The sequence below is a fragment of the Monoraphidium neglectum genome (assembly GCF_000611645.1).
Source record: "Monoraphidium neglectum strain SAG 48.87 unplaced genomic scaffold scaffold01438, whole genome shotgun sequence".
Classification (NCBI taxonomy): Eukaryota; Viridiplantae; Chlorophyta; class Chlorophyceae; order Sphaeropleales; family Selenastraceae; genus Monoraphidium; species Monoraphidium neglectum.
In genome coordinates this window covers 1-13,218 of record NW_014012190.1, presented here as the reverse complement: position 1 = coordinate 13,218, position 13,218 = coordinate 1, and the positions used below count along the sequence as shown (strand labels likewise).

Sequence of the window (13,218 nt, the reverse complement as noted above, 5' to 3'; positions counted from 1 at the left end):
TGCTGAGCGTCCGCTGTGCCGCGCGCCACGTCTGATCGAGGCACCGACTCCAAGGCGCCGGCGTGGTTTTGTCTGCTCCCCGGCCGGGCGCAGGGAGCAGAAGGGCGAGGGCATCGGTCAAAAAGGGCAGGCGTGGCACCAAGTCCCCTGACAAGATGTGTCATGCGCCAGGGGGTCGATGCGGCCACAGGAGCGGCTTGTTCCGCCGGCCTTCCGGCCCCAGGACCCCACCCGCAGTCAGCAGCCACGCAGGCCACCGGGCACTCACCCAACTCCCAGTCAAATTTTCCCAGGAGCATGACTGACGCGCCAATCTCTGGCTTCAGGCCGTCGGCCAGTAAGTCCTTCCCGAGGTTCTTCGGGAACAGCTGCTGCTGCTGGCGGCCCTGCGGCAGCGCCAAGGCGGCGCCGCACCACGCGACCACTACCAACAGCAACGCTGCCGCCCCGGTGCCCGTGGGAAGGGTGCCGCCGCCCAAGCAGCGGCACCCGTTCCCGCGCTTCATGTCCTATTTGCGTGCCAGGCCGCGAGCTGCGTGTAACCCAGCAACAGGGGGACCGCGGCCGAGTGACGGGGAGCGCCTGGAGCCGAGATGGGCGGAGCTATGATGTGTGGTATCCAAAACCTCTAAGAAGATGAAGGGATTCGTCCCTGGCAAATATCACTACCGCGAAGGCTGGCAAACCGTGGGGAGCGCCCCGATCAGCAAGCCCGGTAAGCGAATGCCTAGCCAATATATAATGTAGAAAGCACCGCTCAGCAACAAACAGTGTCACCTTGGGCGACTGTAGCCTGTTTTCCCGTTCTTCGCCCCACGGGCGTTCGCGCGAGCTAGCCGCAGTGACACCAGCGAAGAGGCCCAGACTCCTGGCTGAGGACTAGCGATCGCGCCAATACCAATGATGTTTTAGCACCCTGCTTGCCCGTCGCATACCCGTTGAGCGCAGCACTTCGCCTCATGCTGCGGAACCCCACCGCCTCCCAGAGGGGGTTTGCATTGGTGCACGCACAAACGACACATGCGGACGAGGCCGCAGCCAAGTGTTGTAGGTTTGCAAAGCTGCCAGCGTGCCGTCCTTTCCACGGATGCGCCTCAGCTGAAGCCATTCGAAAATCCAGGTAACCCCCGGCATGCCTGGCACGGCTGCAGCCTGCACGGTTTGCCAGCACTCGGGTCTTAGCAGGACAGCGCATCCGCCTTGCGTCCCCTCTCCTTTCCCGTTCCCTGGGCATGCGGAGCGTGTGGCCTGTGCTGCTAGCCCACGCGGAACCTGTGACTCGAACCCCTGCCTCTCTGATTGCCTGATTGGCGTAACCCCAGGTGACCCGACATCTGAAAGCGAGGCGCTTGAAGATCAACACCGCAATTGTTGTGCCGTCACAAAAGCATCCATCTGCGGGGCTGCCCGTTTTGTGGGCACACCCCGGCCGCCGACCTTGGGGCCGTGGCAGGCACAGTGGGGGCCCGCCCCTGCACCATTGCCTTGTACTGTACGCCCTTCGGGGGATGATGGCCTTCGTCGCTGAGCGACCGACAGTGTGGGCAGGACAGCCCGCCGTGCAACAGAAGAAAAATTCGTGGCGTGGCTGGATTGAGAGCCAGCAGCTCGCTGAGGAGCAGGCGCAGACGTGCTGCGCCGAGCTGGCCTCGCTACGCCTCTTGCGCACCAGTGGCGGCGGCGGCCTCGCTCATGTGGTGGCGGCAGCTGGTGCTCGGTGTACCCGAGATCACATGCATTCAAAGATGGGAGCCGGCGGCGGCACCGCGCGCACGTAACCATTCTTGCGCGCCATGCACCGCCTCCTGCCTGCACGTGCAGCAACCACACGTCAAGAGATGAAAAGGCAGATAAACCATCCTAGCCACCAGCGAGCTCCAACCTGCACCAGGCAGCAGGAGGGCACCAGACCGACAGCAGGAGGGCAGGCGGCCTCCTGATCCGATTCAGGGCTACGCCCTCTCCCCTCGACCACCGCTGGTGCTGGCGCCGCTGCCGTCGCTGCTGCCTCTGCCGCTGTTGCTGTGCAGTCAGCGCCGCTGCCCCAAGCGCCGCCCTGCATGTCAGCGCCTGGTCCGCTGACGTTCCGGCCGGCCTGGCTGGCGCCGTGGACGGGGGGACCGACCTGCGCTGCTGCTCCTCGCGCGGCTTGGCTTTGCCAACCGCGCGCTCAGCCTGCTGCCGCACCTTGGCCTGCAGGCCGGCCAGCTGCTTACGCAGCTCGGCCATCAGCTATTGCTGCATGCGGCACCTCCCGCAAGATGCAGTAAATGCACACGCCGCCGCCGTCGCCATAGCAAACCCCATGCGAGACACATCTCCTGCCGCGCGGGGGTGACATTACTTTGTGAGGCGCACAGCAGCATCGGTGTAAAAGTGTAGCAGCGGCCAGAGACTCTCCACCGCATCTTCCCCCTTTCAGCACCCGCCCTGCAGGCCGCTCAAGTGGGGTAAATTGATGCGCATAGGCGTTTTATGTTAAAGTGGATGAAGGCTCACAGCTGTTTGTGTGTGGCTCAGGGCAGGCAGCTATAAGTTTTAGTCAATCTTCCATCATCATCATCATCAGCAGCAGCGGCGGCGGCAGCTGCAGCAGCAGCAGCAGCAGCAGCAGCAGCAGCAGCAGCAGCAGCAGCAGCAGCAGCAGCAGCAGCAGCAGCAGCAGCAGCTGCGGACTCAGCAAGGGGCACATCGGATGTGCCCCTTGAGAGGTGCTGAAGCTCGCGCCCGTCTGTGAATGAAAGTTCAAGGATTTTCCTGATTTTAGAGTCTTTCGGGTGTTTGGGCGCGGCCGGCCATGTTTCAAAGCTTCAACAATCTGCCATATGATTTTAGTGTTTGCACGCCGTCATATGCGCGTACGCCTGTATGTGCTCGCGTGCAGCCCAGTCCTGCGCGCTGTTGCCATGCGCTTGCTGCCTCGCCGATGCTGCTTAACAGCACCCTCATGCTCAACAGCACCAATGCACTGGACGCACGGCCTCGTCAACTGGACCGCGCAGGGCAGAAGCACGCCGCGGCCAACGCTGTGCACCCCTCCCCCAAACCTGTGCTGCAAGCTGCGAGTGGCGGCGCGCAGCTGCCGTAGCGCGAGGGCGCTGGCTGGCCAATTGTTTGCAGACGCGCCCGCATTTCAGGTTGTGCAGAGACAGCCTTAATTGCGTGCTTGACCCAAGCCTTCAATATATATGACCGAAGTCGCATGCATGCAGTGAGGCGCACGCTGTTCCCATGTGGTGCGTGCCTGGAGGAGCTCACCCCCGTAGACACCCTCACGGCAAACGTTGCATGCGGCTGTGTGCCCAAAGCATGTGGGGTATCCCTGCAAAGCAGTAGCTTTGCCTGTTTCTGTTGTAGAGGCGGCACCAGTGAGGTGCAGGAGGTCAACACACAAGTGAGGCACGTGCACGCCTGCTTTGAACGGCGAGCGGTGGCCGCTAAAATCCCACTAGTCATACAGTGTTAGGGCAGCCTAAGGGCGTCACTTCAGGGTCCGTAAACGCCCAGCGTGGGGTCCCCAGTTTCACCACACCAGTGGGGCAGCCGGGGAATGGGCGGGTGCCCTGACCCCGGTGCCGGTCCTGAAAGCATACAGTACTGGGTGCCCGGCGCCCGGTCCACTCTACTCAACGTTGATGGTGCAAAGTCACACCCCATGAGGCTGGATGGCTCCAGGAGCGGGTGACCGCGGGGATCTTGTATAACAACATACCTAATCTTACGGCAACATGATCAATTAGCAAACCTGACGTACACACCGCAGTGCTGATTCTGCAGGGACCCAACGACCACGGCACGGGGCTGTGGATTACCGTATCAAATTCAATATCAAAGTTATCCACCAACGGTTTGTGCCACTACAATAAAGGTGCACGTGTCCCCTGGTCAGCGCCAGTTCCAACGTCCGCTCGAAGCTCCCCGGAGCGCCTCAACGATGGATTACCGTATGTTTAGTGTGTCATTACCTGGGGGGCAACTCCGTGTAGGCGGCCTGCAGGGCGGGTGCTAGGAGGGGAAGAACGCTGCGGCAAGTCTCTCGCCGCAGCCGCTGCTATGGGCGCCCTTCGTTATACCAATGCTGTTGCACGCCTCGCGAACTGATGCCGCCCCCGCGCGGCAGAGAATGTGTCTGGCATGTGGTTTTCCGTGGCTATTGCGGCGTACGCACGCATCTTTTGGTGGGCGATACGCCACCTGCAGCAGCAGCTGCTGGCTGAGCTGAAGGCCGAGCTGCGGGTCCATGCAGTCCAGCTGCAGCACCAGCACGTTCGATTTCTGGCGGAGCCGCGGCAGCAGCAGGCCGACCTGCAGGCCGAGCTGCGGCAGCAGTATGCCGACCTGCGGGCGGAGCTGCGGCAGCTGGCTGGGCGGCTGGAAAAGATGGAGCAGCAACTAAGGTCGGTCCCCTTCATAGGCCCGGCCAGGCCAGCCGGAACGTCAGTGGCGGAAGCAGGGGCTGACACGCGAGGCGGCGCTGACAGCAACAGTGGCCGGCAGCGGCAACGGCAGCGGCGCCGGCATCAGCGGTGGTCATTGGGAGACGGCGTAGGCCTGGATCGGAGCAAGAGGCCGCCTGCCCTCTTGCTGCCAGGTTGTAGCTGGTTTCTCTACCTTTTCATCTCTTGACTTGTGATTGCTGCGCGTGCGCGCAGGAGGCGGCACCCGGCGCGCAAGAAGGGCTACGTGCGCGCGGTGCTCGCTGGCGCCCATACCTGAATGTGTCTGATCTCGGGTACACCAAGCACCAGCTGCCGCCACCACGTGAGCGAGGCCGCCTTCACCACTCGTGCGCAAGGGGCGCAGCGAGGCGCCAGCTCGTTGCCGCTCGTCTGCGCCTGCAGCTGCTGGCCCTCAATCCAGTCGCCACGAATGCTTTTTGTTTTTGCGGGTTTGGCTGTTTTGCCCACACTGTCACTCAGCGAAGAAGGCCGTCATCCCTCCTACACTGGCGCTGAGCCCCGCCATGTGTGGCACCAGTCTGATACAACAGAGCACTAAGCTGCATTCGCTTAGCGGCATGCTTGTATCAGCTGTGCTGCACGCCTCTCACCCACCAATTGCTTGGTACAAGAACCTTTTGGGATTATGCTTCACACCAAAGCCTGGTATAGGCGCATCTTCAACAACCTTGCTTGAGAAAAGGTTCCCCACAATACTGATTGGTTGCCTGCTGTCTGCTTGGCAAGCTTGCTGAGTTTCCTTGGTCAACCAACGTGGAGTCTTTTGTCGTGTCGATCGCGCACCGACACGGGGCACACGCGTGGGTGTGCCTGCTGTGCCCCCCCCGTCTGCTCACCCTGCGGGCAGCCGACCAAAACAACGGCCCTGCCATTCTGGCAGCTGGATGGCATTTCATACATGGCTCTTGCCTCGTCGCCACCTCTGCCTCATCGCCACCCCTGCCTCGGGCCTGCTCCCTTTCTCCCCCTGCCCGAGTGGCCGCCATGCCAAACCAGTTGCAACCTCCTTCTTGCTCAAACAAGTTGCGCTGTCATATGGAGAGGTGCTGACCTGCACCTTGTGTGCACATGACTTGCACAGCTTGGCAGCGAGGCGCCGTGCCGACAGGTTGTGAGCGAAGGGGCTTTGGTGAGCGGGAACACTGATGCAGGTGTGGTCACATATCCTTGCGTGGTTTCGGCAGCGCCCAACGGCAGATTCGCGATCAGTGCGGAGCTGCGGGGGCCTCTGCTGGTACCGTATCGCAACAATTGCCGCTGCTGGCACTGCAGATCGCCACTCATACTGACCTCTTGCCAAACGCCCGATGTGCGGGCCGCCCAAGCATAGAGTCTGGACAAGATACTGGTCAGCTTGTGCTGCATACGCGAACGCAATGAGGAGGTCTTGCAGGGGCCCGTGAGGCAGTCCAGGCCTACTACTCTGGGGAAGCCTGGTGGTGTCGCGCAGAGTCGCCACCCTGATGAGCGCGCGCGGTGCATCGCGCTGCGTGTATACCTCCCGACAACAAGTACTATCTTGCATGTCATTTGTGGTCATTACCGTACAGGCTTGAGAGGGGACATCTCTGCTCGACGCCGGCCGTTGCGTGGAAGCGCACCGATCATTCTTTGGAGTACAAGTTTTGATTCTGAAATTTCCAATAGACCTTGCGCCCTTGTAGGGGAGGTGGTCACTCACGCGGGCCTGCCCCGGCTCGCCTCGACCTAGGTCGAACTAGGCTCCCTTTTCAGCATCAATCAGACCCGCAAAATCAAAAGCAGCAGGATGGCAAGCGAGGACGCGCCTGCGCCCCCCGCCGAGCGCGCGCCGCCGCCCTCACCGCCGCCGCTCTCCCTGGACGAGTGCCGCGAGGCGTTTTACGTCGCCCAGCGCGCGACAGAGCGCTACGCCGCGCAGCTCAAGGCGTTCGTGGACGTGATCGACAGCAAGAAGGCGCAGGCGGGGGAGGCGTGGATCGAGGCCGTGCAGGACGAGGCGCGGAAGGCGACCTTCTTCCACACCAACCAGGTGCGTTGCATGCGCCGGCCGCCGCCGATCGAGCAGCTGCTTTTGGGCCATGATCGTTCAACTTGCAAATCTGGCTCGTTTGCATGGGCGCGACTGCATCATGCACGGCGCATGCGCGGCGCGCAGCTTGCGCATGGCCCATTTACGGACCTGGGGCCAGGTGGCATGTGCCCATGTGCGTCGCAGGGGACGCCCGATCCATCTTATGCACCCCCTCCACTCCGTCACGCCGCCTCCAAACGACAGCTGGCAGAATGGGAAGATTTTGCGGAGCGCGCCGATTCATACGTCGACTCTGTGCGGCGGCTCGCTGAGCGGCTGGCGATCGCAGGTGAGCGCGGGGTGCGGCTCCTGCCGGCTGGAAGTGTGTCCTTCTACCCTATACCCAAGCTGAGAGCGCTACAGGGGCTATGGAAAGGGCTGAGGGGGGCCAGCGGCACTGCAGCACCGCACGCAGGGACAGCAGGGTGGAAGGGGGGGGTTGCGAGGCTCCACCGCCGCCGCAGAGGTGCTGTCCAGTGCAGCGCAGTGGGACGCTCGACCCGTGTGTTTGTGTGTGTGTGTGTGGGGGGGGAGGTGTTGGCGCACTGGGGGAAGGCGGCGGGGTAGTGTGCAGGCTTGATGCTGGCGGCAGCGGGCCTTGCATTATAGTGAGGGCCAAGCGTTTGTCGCGCCGCCGCTGCCACCACCGCCGCGAAAGCCCTCAAGGGCCGTGCACACACCGAAGACCAGCCAGGCCGCCGCATGGGCGCCAGCCCGCGTGGGCCCCGCCTGTTGCCACGGGCGGCTGGTTTCTCCTCCCCATGCTCCCTCCACCCCTCGGCTCACCGCTGCTCGCACCCGCTCGCGCCCGCCCCACCTGCCCGCCGCATCAGAGCTGAAGGGCGAGACTTTGGAGGAGGTGCGAGGGGGCGGCTGGAGCGTGCGAGGGCCCAGGCGTGGGCCGTGGCTGTGTGCGGCTGGGTGTGCAAGCACGCGCGGGACATGCAGCAGCGGACGCACGCCCCTTTGCGCCCAGCCCAGGCTGCAGCGCCCCAGCGATGAAAGGGCGCGCGGCGCCGCCGCACAACGGCGCAGCGGTGCCCAGCTGCCGCAGCGCGGCCGCCGCCCGCCGCCCGCGCGGCCGATGCGAGGGTGTGGCTGTCAACCGCAGACAGCCAACCGCCAACCACCCCGACCGCCAAACGCCAACCACCCCGACCGCCAACTGCCAACCGCCTTCAGGCGGACCTTCCAGAGAACAAGGCGCGGACGGTGCACCCAGAGCTCCTCAAATTCAAATTGGAGAAGCGGTCCAGGTGCGTGCGGGGGCGGCGCTGCTTGGCGCAGAGCGGCGGCTCGGCGCAGGCGCGTGTCGTGGTGGACGGGTTGTGGGGCCCCGTCCGCCTGCCTGTTGGTTTTCGGGCGCGTCCCGTAACGCGCGCCACGGCGGCCGCGCCACGCCTGGGCCCTTTGGGGCACACTGGCAAGCCTTGCAAGCGGCCCCGGCCGCCTTGCTCTTCGCTTGGAGGTTTGCAAGGCGCGGAGGCACATCTCTCCCAGCGACGGCGCGCAGCAGTAACATGGGGCGCCTTCGACACCTGATTTACAATTGGATTCCTTCAATAGAACTTGATTGAATTCGAATCAAAACTGCATAAAACCGCTCGAAACCACTCCCCTCTTGTACAGGATCTTGGGCAAGATTGGCGGCGTGCCCGCGCTGGGCCCGGGCACCGTGATCCCCAAGCTGCCCACCGGCGGCCCTGGCCTGCGCGCGACCGCCAGCAGCGCGGCGCGCGAGATCAACTACTCCAAAGTGGAGGGCAAGGACGCGCGGTGGGCGGGCGCCGCCTGCGCGTGCCCGGGCCGGCGGTTGGGGGTCACCGGCTTGCTGTTTCAGGGGCAAGCGGGCGCATTCGCCAAAGGACAGCAACGCGGACGGGCCTCTGATGACGGTCGGGTCCGTCGCATCCAGTGTGTGCTGAGGGGCATGTCATCCACTCTTCTGGCCACCTGCAGCTGCCGCTGTGCAGCGTCATGCCCTCAACTTCCTTTCGCACACCTCTCCAAGCCCCCGTCCGGGTACCACTCTTTTCTGAAACATCCCTTTTCTGAAACCTCCGACCGGCAGTTACCTCGCGGATGTCTTCCAGTTCAAGACCGGCGGCAAGAAGAAGGACGACGGGGAGCCGACAGAGTGGCAGCAGGAGGCGTCCACCATCCTCAAGCGCAAGTGAGCGGCGCTGCGCACCTGTGCTGGGGCTTGGCGGGGCCGCTGAGGTGGCGGAAGTGACCACTGCGTTCGCGTCGGCGGGCAGCTGCAGAGCAGTTGCCTTCTTGTGTGGTGCAGGAGGCAGCAGCCGCCCGCCTGGGCCGCTAGCTTTCCATGCCTGCGCCCGCACCCATATGATCAGGCTTGTCTGTTCCCTGTCCACACGTGACGTAACATGACATCACTGGCAGTGTGTCAACTTCCGGAACGCATCATGCGTCTGTCGCTCGATTGCGCAACACTGGAGTCTATCATCACTTCCCCCTTCAAGATCGCCCCGCTGCGCTCTAGATGCACTGGACCTTTTCGATGGCCATGTGCCTCTTCCACTTCCCGTCCCCCAGGGCCCAGGTCGAGAAGTCTGAGGAGGCGCTCAGGGCGGAGCTAAAGTCGCCCTTTGGGGAGGAGCTCACGGTGGGCAGGGGTGGCCCGGGGCGGCCCGGGGGAGCACCGGGGTGGCAAGACAGGCAGGGTTGACGGGGGTGGACCAGGGTGGTAGGGGATGGCGAGATTGGCAGGGTTCACGGGGTCTGGCCAAGGTGGCAGGAATGGCAGTGGTGGCCTAGGGTGCCCAGTGTGGCCGGGGTGGTGGGGGCGGCCCAGGGTGGCGGGGATGGCGGTCGCCTGCGAATGGGTTCCGATGTTCTGGATTGGCAGGCTGAGGCCGCCCTCATGAATTTTCGGCGCGTCTTCTCATCGCACCCCCCGCACTCCCCGTTTGAATTTCGAATCTGATTTTCGGAATCGCAGGGTGTCCTGCAGCAGCGCCACACCACCCTCAAAGCAAAGGAGGACGAGGCGGCCGCCGTCGCCGCCAGCGCCTACCGCCGCAGCAGCGCACGCGACGAGGCGCCGCCCGATGCGACGCCGGAGTTGGCTGCCAAGCTCAAGCGGCGGCAGCAGGAGGAGGAGCGGGCGATCAAGGAAGCTGCCAGGAAGGCACGGGAGGACGCGGAAGCGGCGGAGGTGAGGCGGCCGGGGGTGAGGCGGCCGGGGGGCTGGCTGCGTGGGCTGCATCTCCAGCTGCCAGCATCGTATGTGTGTGCTCAATTTGAGGCGGGATTCAAACCCCGAGTGCCAGCAGGGTCGTCCGGGACAAATGGCAGTCGCGGTGGGGTGGGCCGCCCACTCAAGGCCTGCTTGGCCGGTCCTCGCAAAACCGCGCTGCCCTGCCCAAAAGCACGCGGCAGCTCGCCAGCCCCCGCTGGGCGCGCGCGCGCGCGCGCTCGTGCCTTCAAATTGCATCCATGACAACCCCACAGCACCCCCAGCTGTCCCGCCCGGCCTCTGAGCACCCCTCCGGACACCCACCTAACAGAACAACACGCATCGCCTGCCTGCCGGCCGCCACCTCGCTCTGCAGAAGGGCGTGCCGACGCCCGCGTGGCAATCCACCGCGCCCTTCGGCAGCGAGCTCGCCTCAGCCCTGCAGAAGCGGTGCGCCCCACGGCCCTTGCGCCCCCGGCCGTCCCGCAACGGGCGCTTCTGCTTGCGGTTGCCGGCTGCGGCCTTGCACCCTGCCCTCCGCGTGCCCCCTGCCTCAGGCGGCGCGGCAGGGTGGCCTGACGCCGGCTGCACTTGACCTGTGGCAGGGGAACAGGGCGCTCACCGCTGCCAAGCACAAACCAAGTTCATTCCATCTTCGGCCGCCTTCAACCACCCCCAAACAGCCTCCAGCCTTCCCCCAGCCGCCCCCCTGGCAGCCCTCAGACCCAACCGCCCGTGACCGCCCTGCGCGGCTCAGACCCTCAACCGCCCCCAACCACCCAACAACCGCCCCCGACCGCCCGAGCAGAAACCAGGCTAAGGCTGACGCCATCAGGAACGCCGTGGCCAAGGAGGAGGGCCGCGCCTCTGGCAGCGCCGGCGTGCCCGACGCGGAGAGCGAGTGGGCGCGGCGGCTGCGCAGGATCCAGGGCGGGCGGAACGACGAGTGAGGGGGCCTCTTTTTCTTCTTGACGCTCGAAGGGCCTGGGTTCCAATCGATTGGAGATGTGGGCCTCTCCCGTCCACGCGCTGCGCCTTGGAAGTCGGGGGCGTGCTCAGGCAGGGCGAGCGGGCGCGAGGCGGCCTGGGCTCAGGCTCCCCAGCCGGGGAGGCCCGCCGCAGCCCCTGCGGCCGCGCCGCCGGGCCGGCCGCCTGGCGCTTCGGCGGGCCCCCTTGCGGCGGTGTTCAGCGTGCGATTGTTTCGTCCGCACTGCATAATCCCGGTGCTCTCTACCAGGCACCAACTGCGTATACGGCGCACCCCGTCTGTCACAACATGGGGCTCTCCGCAGCGCTTGCGCGGCCCGCCCCACCTCCCCCTGCGACGCCGCCCCGTCAGCAAAAGAAACCCCGCCCGCACCACCCTCTGTCAGTCTTGAGCATTCCTTTTTTTCCAGCTGCACCGGTCGTCGGCCTGCGCGGCGCCTCTTTGCGCCTCTTGCCTGCCGCAATCCACACCACCCAGCGGCGACCGCGGGCCTGTCCACCTTCGGCCCTGAAACAACACCACCACGCTGCAAACGAGGTTCGAAACAGTCACCGGCGCCTCGACGTGCGCCCCTCCAATGTTGGCACCTTGAAGCCGCGGAGCTGTGTAAACTGCGGCAGAGCGTCCCTTGGCACCAGCCTGAGGGTGTCGCCTTTCGCACTGTTGGTTACTCGCCATCACAAGTTGGCGCGCGCGCGCGGCCGGAATGCAAAGCTCGGCCCAAGATCGGAAGCGAGCCGGAAAACGGCACGCCTCCCCGGCAGCCGCCGCTGGCGCTCAACCTGGGACGTCAGACGCATGCATGCCGGATGAATTATGTGAGGGTGGAGCAGCTGGGGGCTCGGGCCAACGGGCGGAATGCACACAGGGTCAAGGGGGCTGCCAATGTTGGCGGTCAGCTGTGGGGCATGGGGGCTTCCAATGTTGGCGAGCAAGAGCCGGCCTGCGGGGCCCGCGTTTATACAGCGCCCGCGGCAGCGCAGGGTGACGCTGTCAGGGGCCGGCCGGCCGCACGGCAAGCGCTCGCGGGGGTGGCGGTGGCAGCAGCCCAGCCGGACCTGGCGGGGGCCGCGGCCACTATAGTCTATCTTTTGTGCTCTCCAGTGCCCCCAAGCTTGAGGACCTCCGAGTGGCCACGAGGCCCGCCTAGGGCCGGTCCGAGTCTGCCTGTCAAGACCGGCGCCAGGGCCCGCAGCGTCTGACGGTCTAGGCCGGCGCCACGTCCTTTGTGTTGGCGCGCCGGTCTAGGCCCGCGCGAGGGCCTTCTGCGTCTGCGCCCCGACGTGCAGCAGCTGCAAAAACTCGTCCGCGCCGTCCTGCAGGCACTTGTCAGCCTCTGCCAGCAGCTCGCAGATCTGGGGTGGGAGGGTTTGGGCGGCGGAGGAGTGCGTGGGAGATCAGATTGCGCGTGATGTGTGGGCATCATAGAGTGATCTGAGTGTGTGTGTGTGTGTGTGTGTGTGTGTGTGTGTGTGTGTGGGTGTTTATGTACGGCAAAGGGGTATGTCGGATCAGTTTGTGCATGTATGCGTAGCAGGGTGTGCTTGTGATCTGAGTGTGCGGGATTTGCGCGGCAGAGCGGCGGTGCGCATTGACGCGTTAGCATGCGCGTGTATGTGCGGCCCGAGTGTGCAACTTTTGTTTGTGCGCATTGAGGGCGGCACAGGGTGCCCCGCGGGTTGAGGGGCCATGAGAAGGGGGCAAGAGGGGCGCCAACTGCGGGGGCGAATGCGGCGCCTGCCCGTGTTGCAAAAGCTAAAAACAACAGTGATGGTGATCACTGAGATGGGGGTTTAGTGCGTGCCCAAACAGCGTCCAGCAAACGCCGGCATGCAAAAACTGACTCCAAGGGCGTGCAACGCGTTGCGTGCGTGTTTGGTTGTCTCCTGACTGTACCCCAAGCATCCGAGCCGCCTAGGCCCACCTGCGAGCGCGGCTTTGCCGGGATCGCGCTGTCCGAGGCGTCGGGGTCCGAGGGGGCCGCCAGAACCTCGGACTGCAGCTGCAGCAGCACCTGCTGCGCGGGGTAGCCCTCCGCAATGAGGTCAGTGATCTGTCGTGGGGCCGAGGTTGCGGGCGCGGGGGAGGGTGGGCGTGCGTGGGCCAGGGGCGCAAGGGACGTTGGGGCAGCCACTGGAGAGGTCGGGGGGCCGCAAGGTTTGCCTCGGCGCACTGAGGCCGCCGCAAGCAGGCGGCGGAAGCAGGCTTTGCTGGGCTATGATGCGTCCAATGATTCGGTTGTGTAGCTACATGTTGGGCCGGTGTGCAAACACACGCCGCTACGTTTTGGCATTGCGCCTCCCCTGGAGCTCGGATGCGAATACACACAAAAAATTCACCTCAGACACGTTCGGCCGCGCTGGAGCTGGCACCAAAAAAAGCCCTCAGCCCGCCCACCTGCTGCTGCACCCGGTCAAAGACGCCCGACCGGCAGGCGTCCAGCAGCTGCCGGATAGCTTCCTGCGGCAGCTCCCCAGACACGTCCAGGATAGACTGCCTGCCGGTGGGCGGCCAGGGG

At 64.8% G+C, this 13,218-nt stretch overlaps 4 protein-coding genes across 4 annotated transcripts; 2 read left to right on the top strand and 2 right to left on the bottom strand.

The window, feature by feature from the left end:
• Window positions 1–268: 268 nt before the first annotated feature.
• MNEG_7881 (hypothetical protein) lies at window positions 269–506 on the bottom strand (the record flags this gene model as incomplete). The annotated part of the gene is made up of 1 exon (XM_014043649.1): window positions 269–506. A coding segment is annotated over one exon (238 nt), but the record flags the coding sequence as incomplete, so codon positions are not given.
• Window positions 507–4,134: 3,628 nt separating this feature from the next.
• Window positions 4,135–4,716, top strand: MNEG_7880 (hypothetical protein; the record flags this gene model as incomplete). Its single annotated transcript, XM_014043648.1, has 2 exons — window positions 4,135–4,397; window positions 4,653–4,716. 2 exons carry the CDS (start codon window positions 4,135–4,137, stop codon window positions 4,714–4,716), a joined length of 327 nt encoding a protein of 108 aa, XP_013899102.1.
• Window positions 4,717–6,228: 1,512 nt separating this feature from the next.
• On the top strand, window positions 6,229–10,662 carry MNEG_7879 (hypothetical protein; the record flags this gene model as incomplete). Its single annotated transcript, XM_014043647.1, has 10 exons — window positions 6,229–6,471; window positions 6,718–6,802; window positions 7,347–7,372; window positions 7,696–7,769; window positions 8,143–8,289; window positions 8,585–8,686; window positions 9,070–9,139; window positions 9,476–9,691; window positions 10,044–10,162; window positions 10,521–10,662. 10 exons carry the CDS (start codon window positions 6,229–6,231, stop codon window positions 10,660–10,662), a joined length of 1,224 nt encoding a protein of 407 aa, XP_013899101.1.
• Window positions 10,663–11,944: 1,282 nt separating this feature from the next.
• MNEG_7878 (hypothetical protein) lies at window positions 11,945–12,993 on the bottom strand (the record flags this gene model as incomplete). Its single annotated transcript, XM_014043646.1, has 3 exons — window positions 11,945–12,055; window positions 12,625–12,753; window positions 12,976–12,993. 3 exons carry the CDS (start codon window positions 12,991–12,993, stop codon window positions 11,945–11,947), a joined length of 258 nt encoding a protein of 85 aa, XP_013899100.1.
• Between the last annotated feature and the right edge of the window lie 225 nt (window positions 12,994–13,218).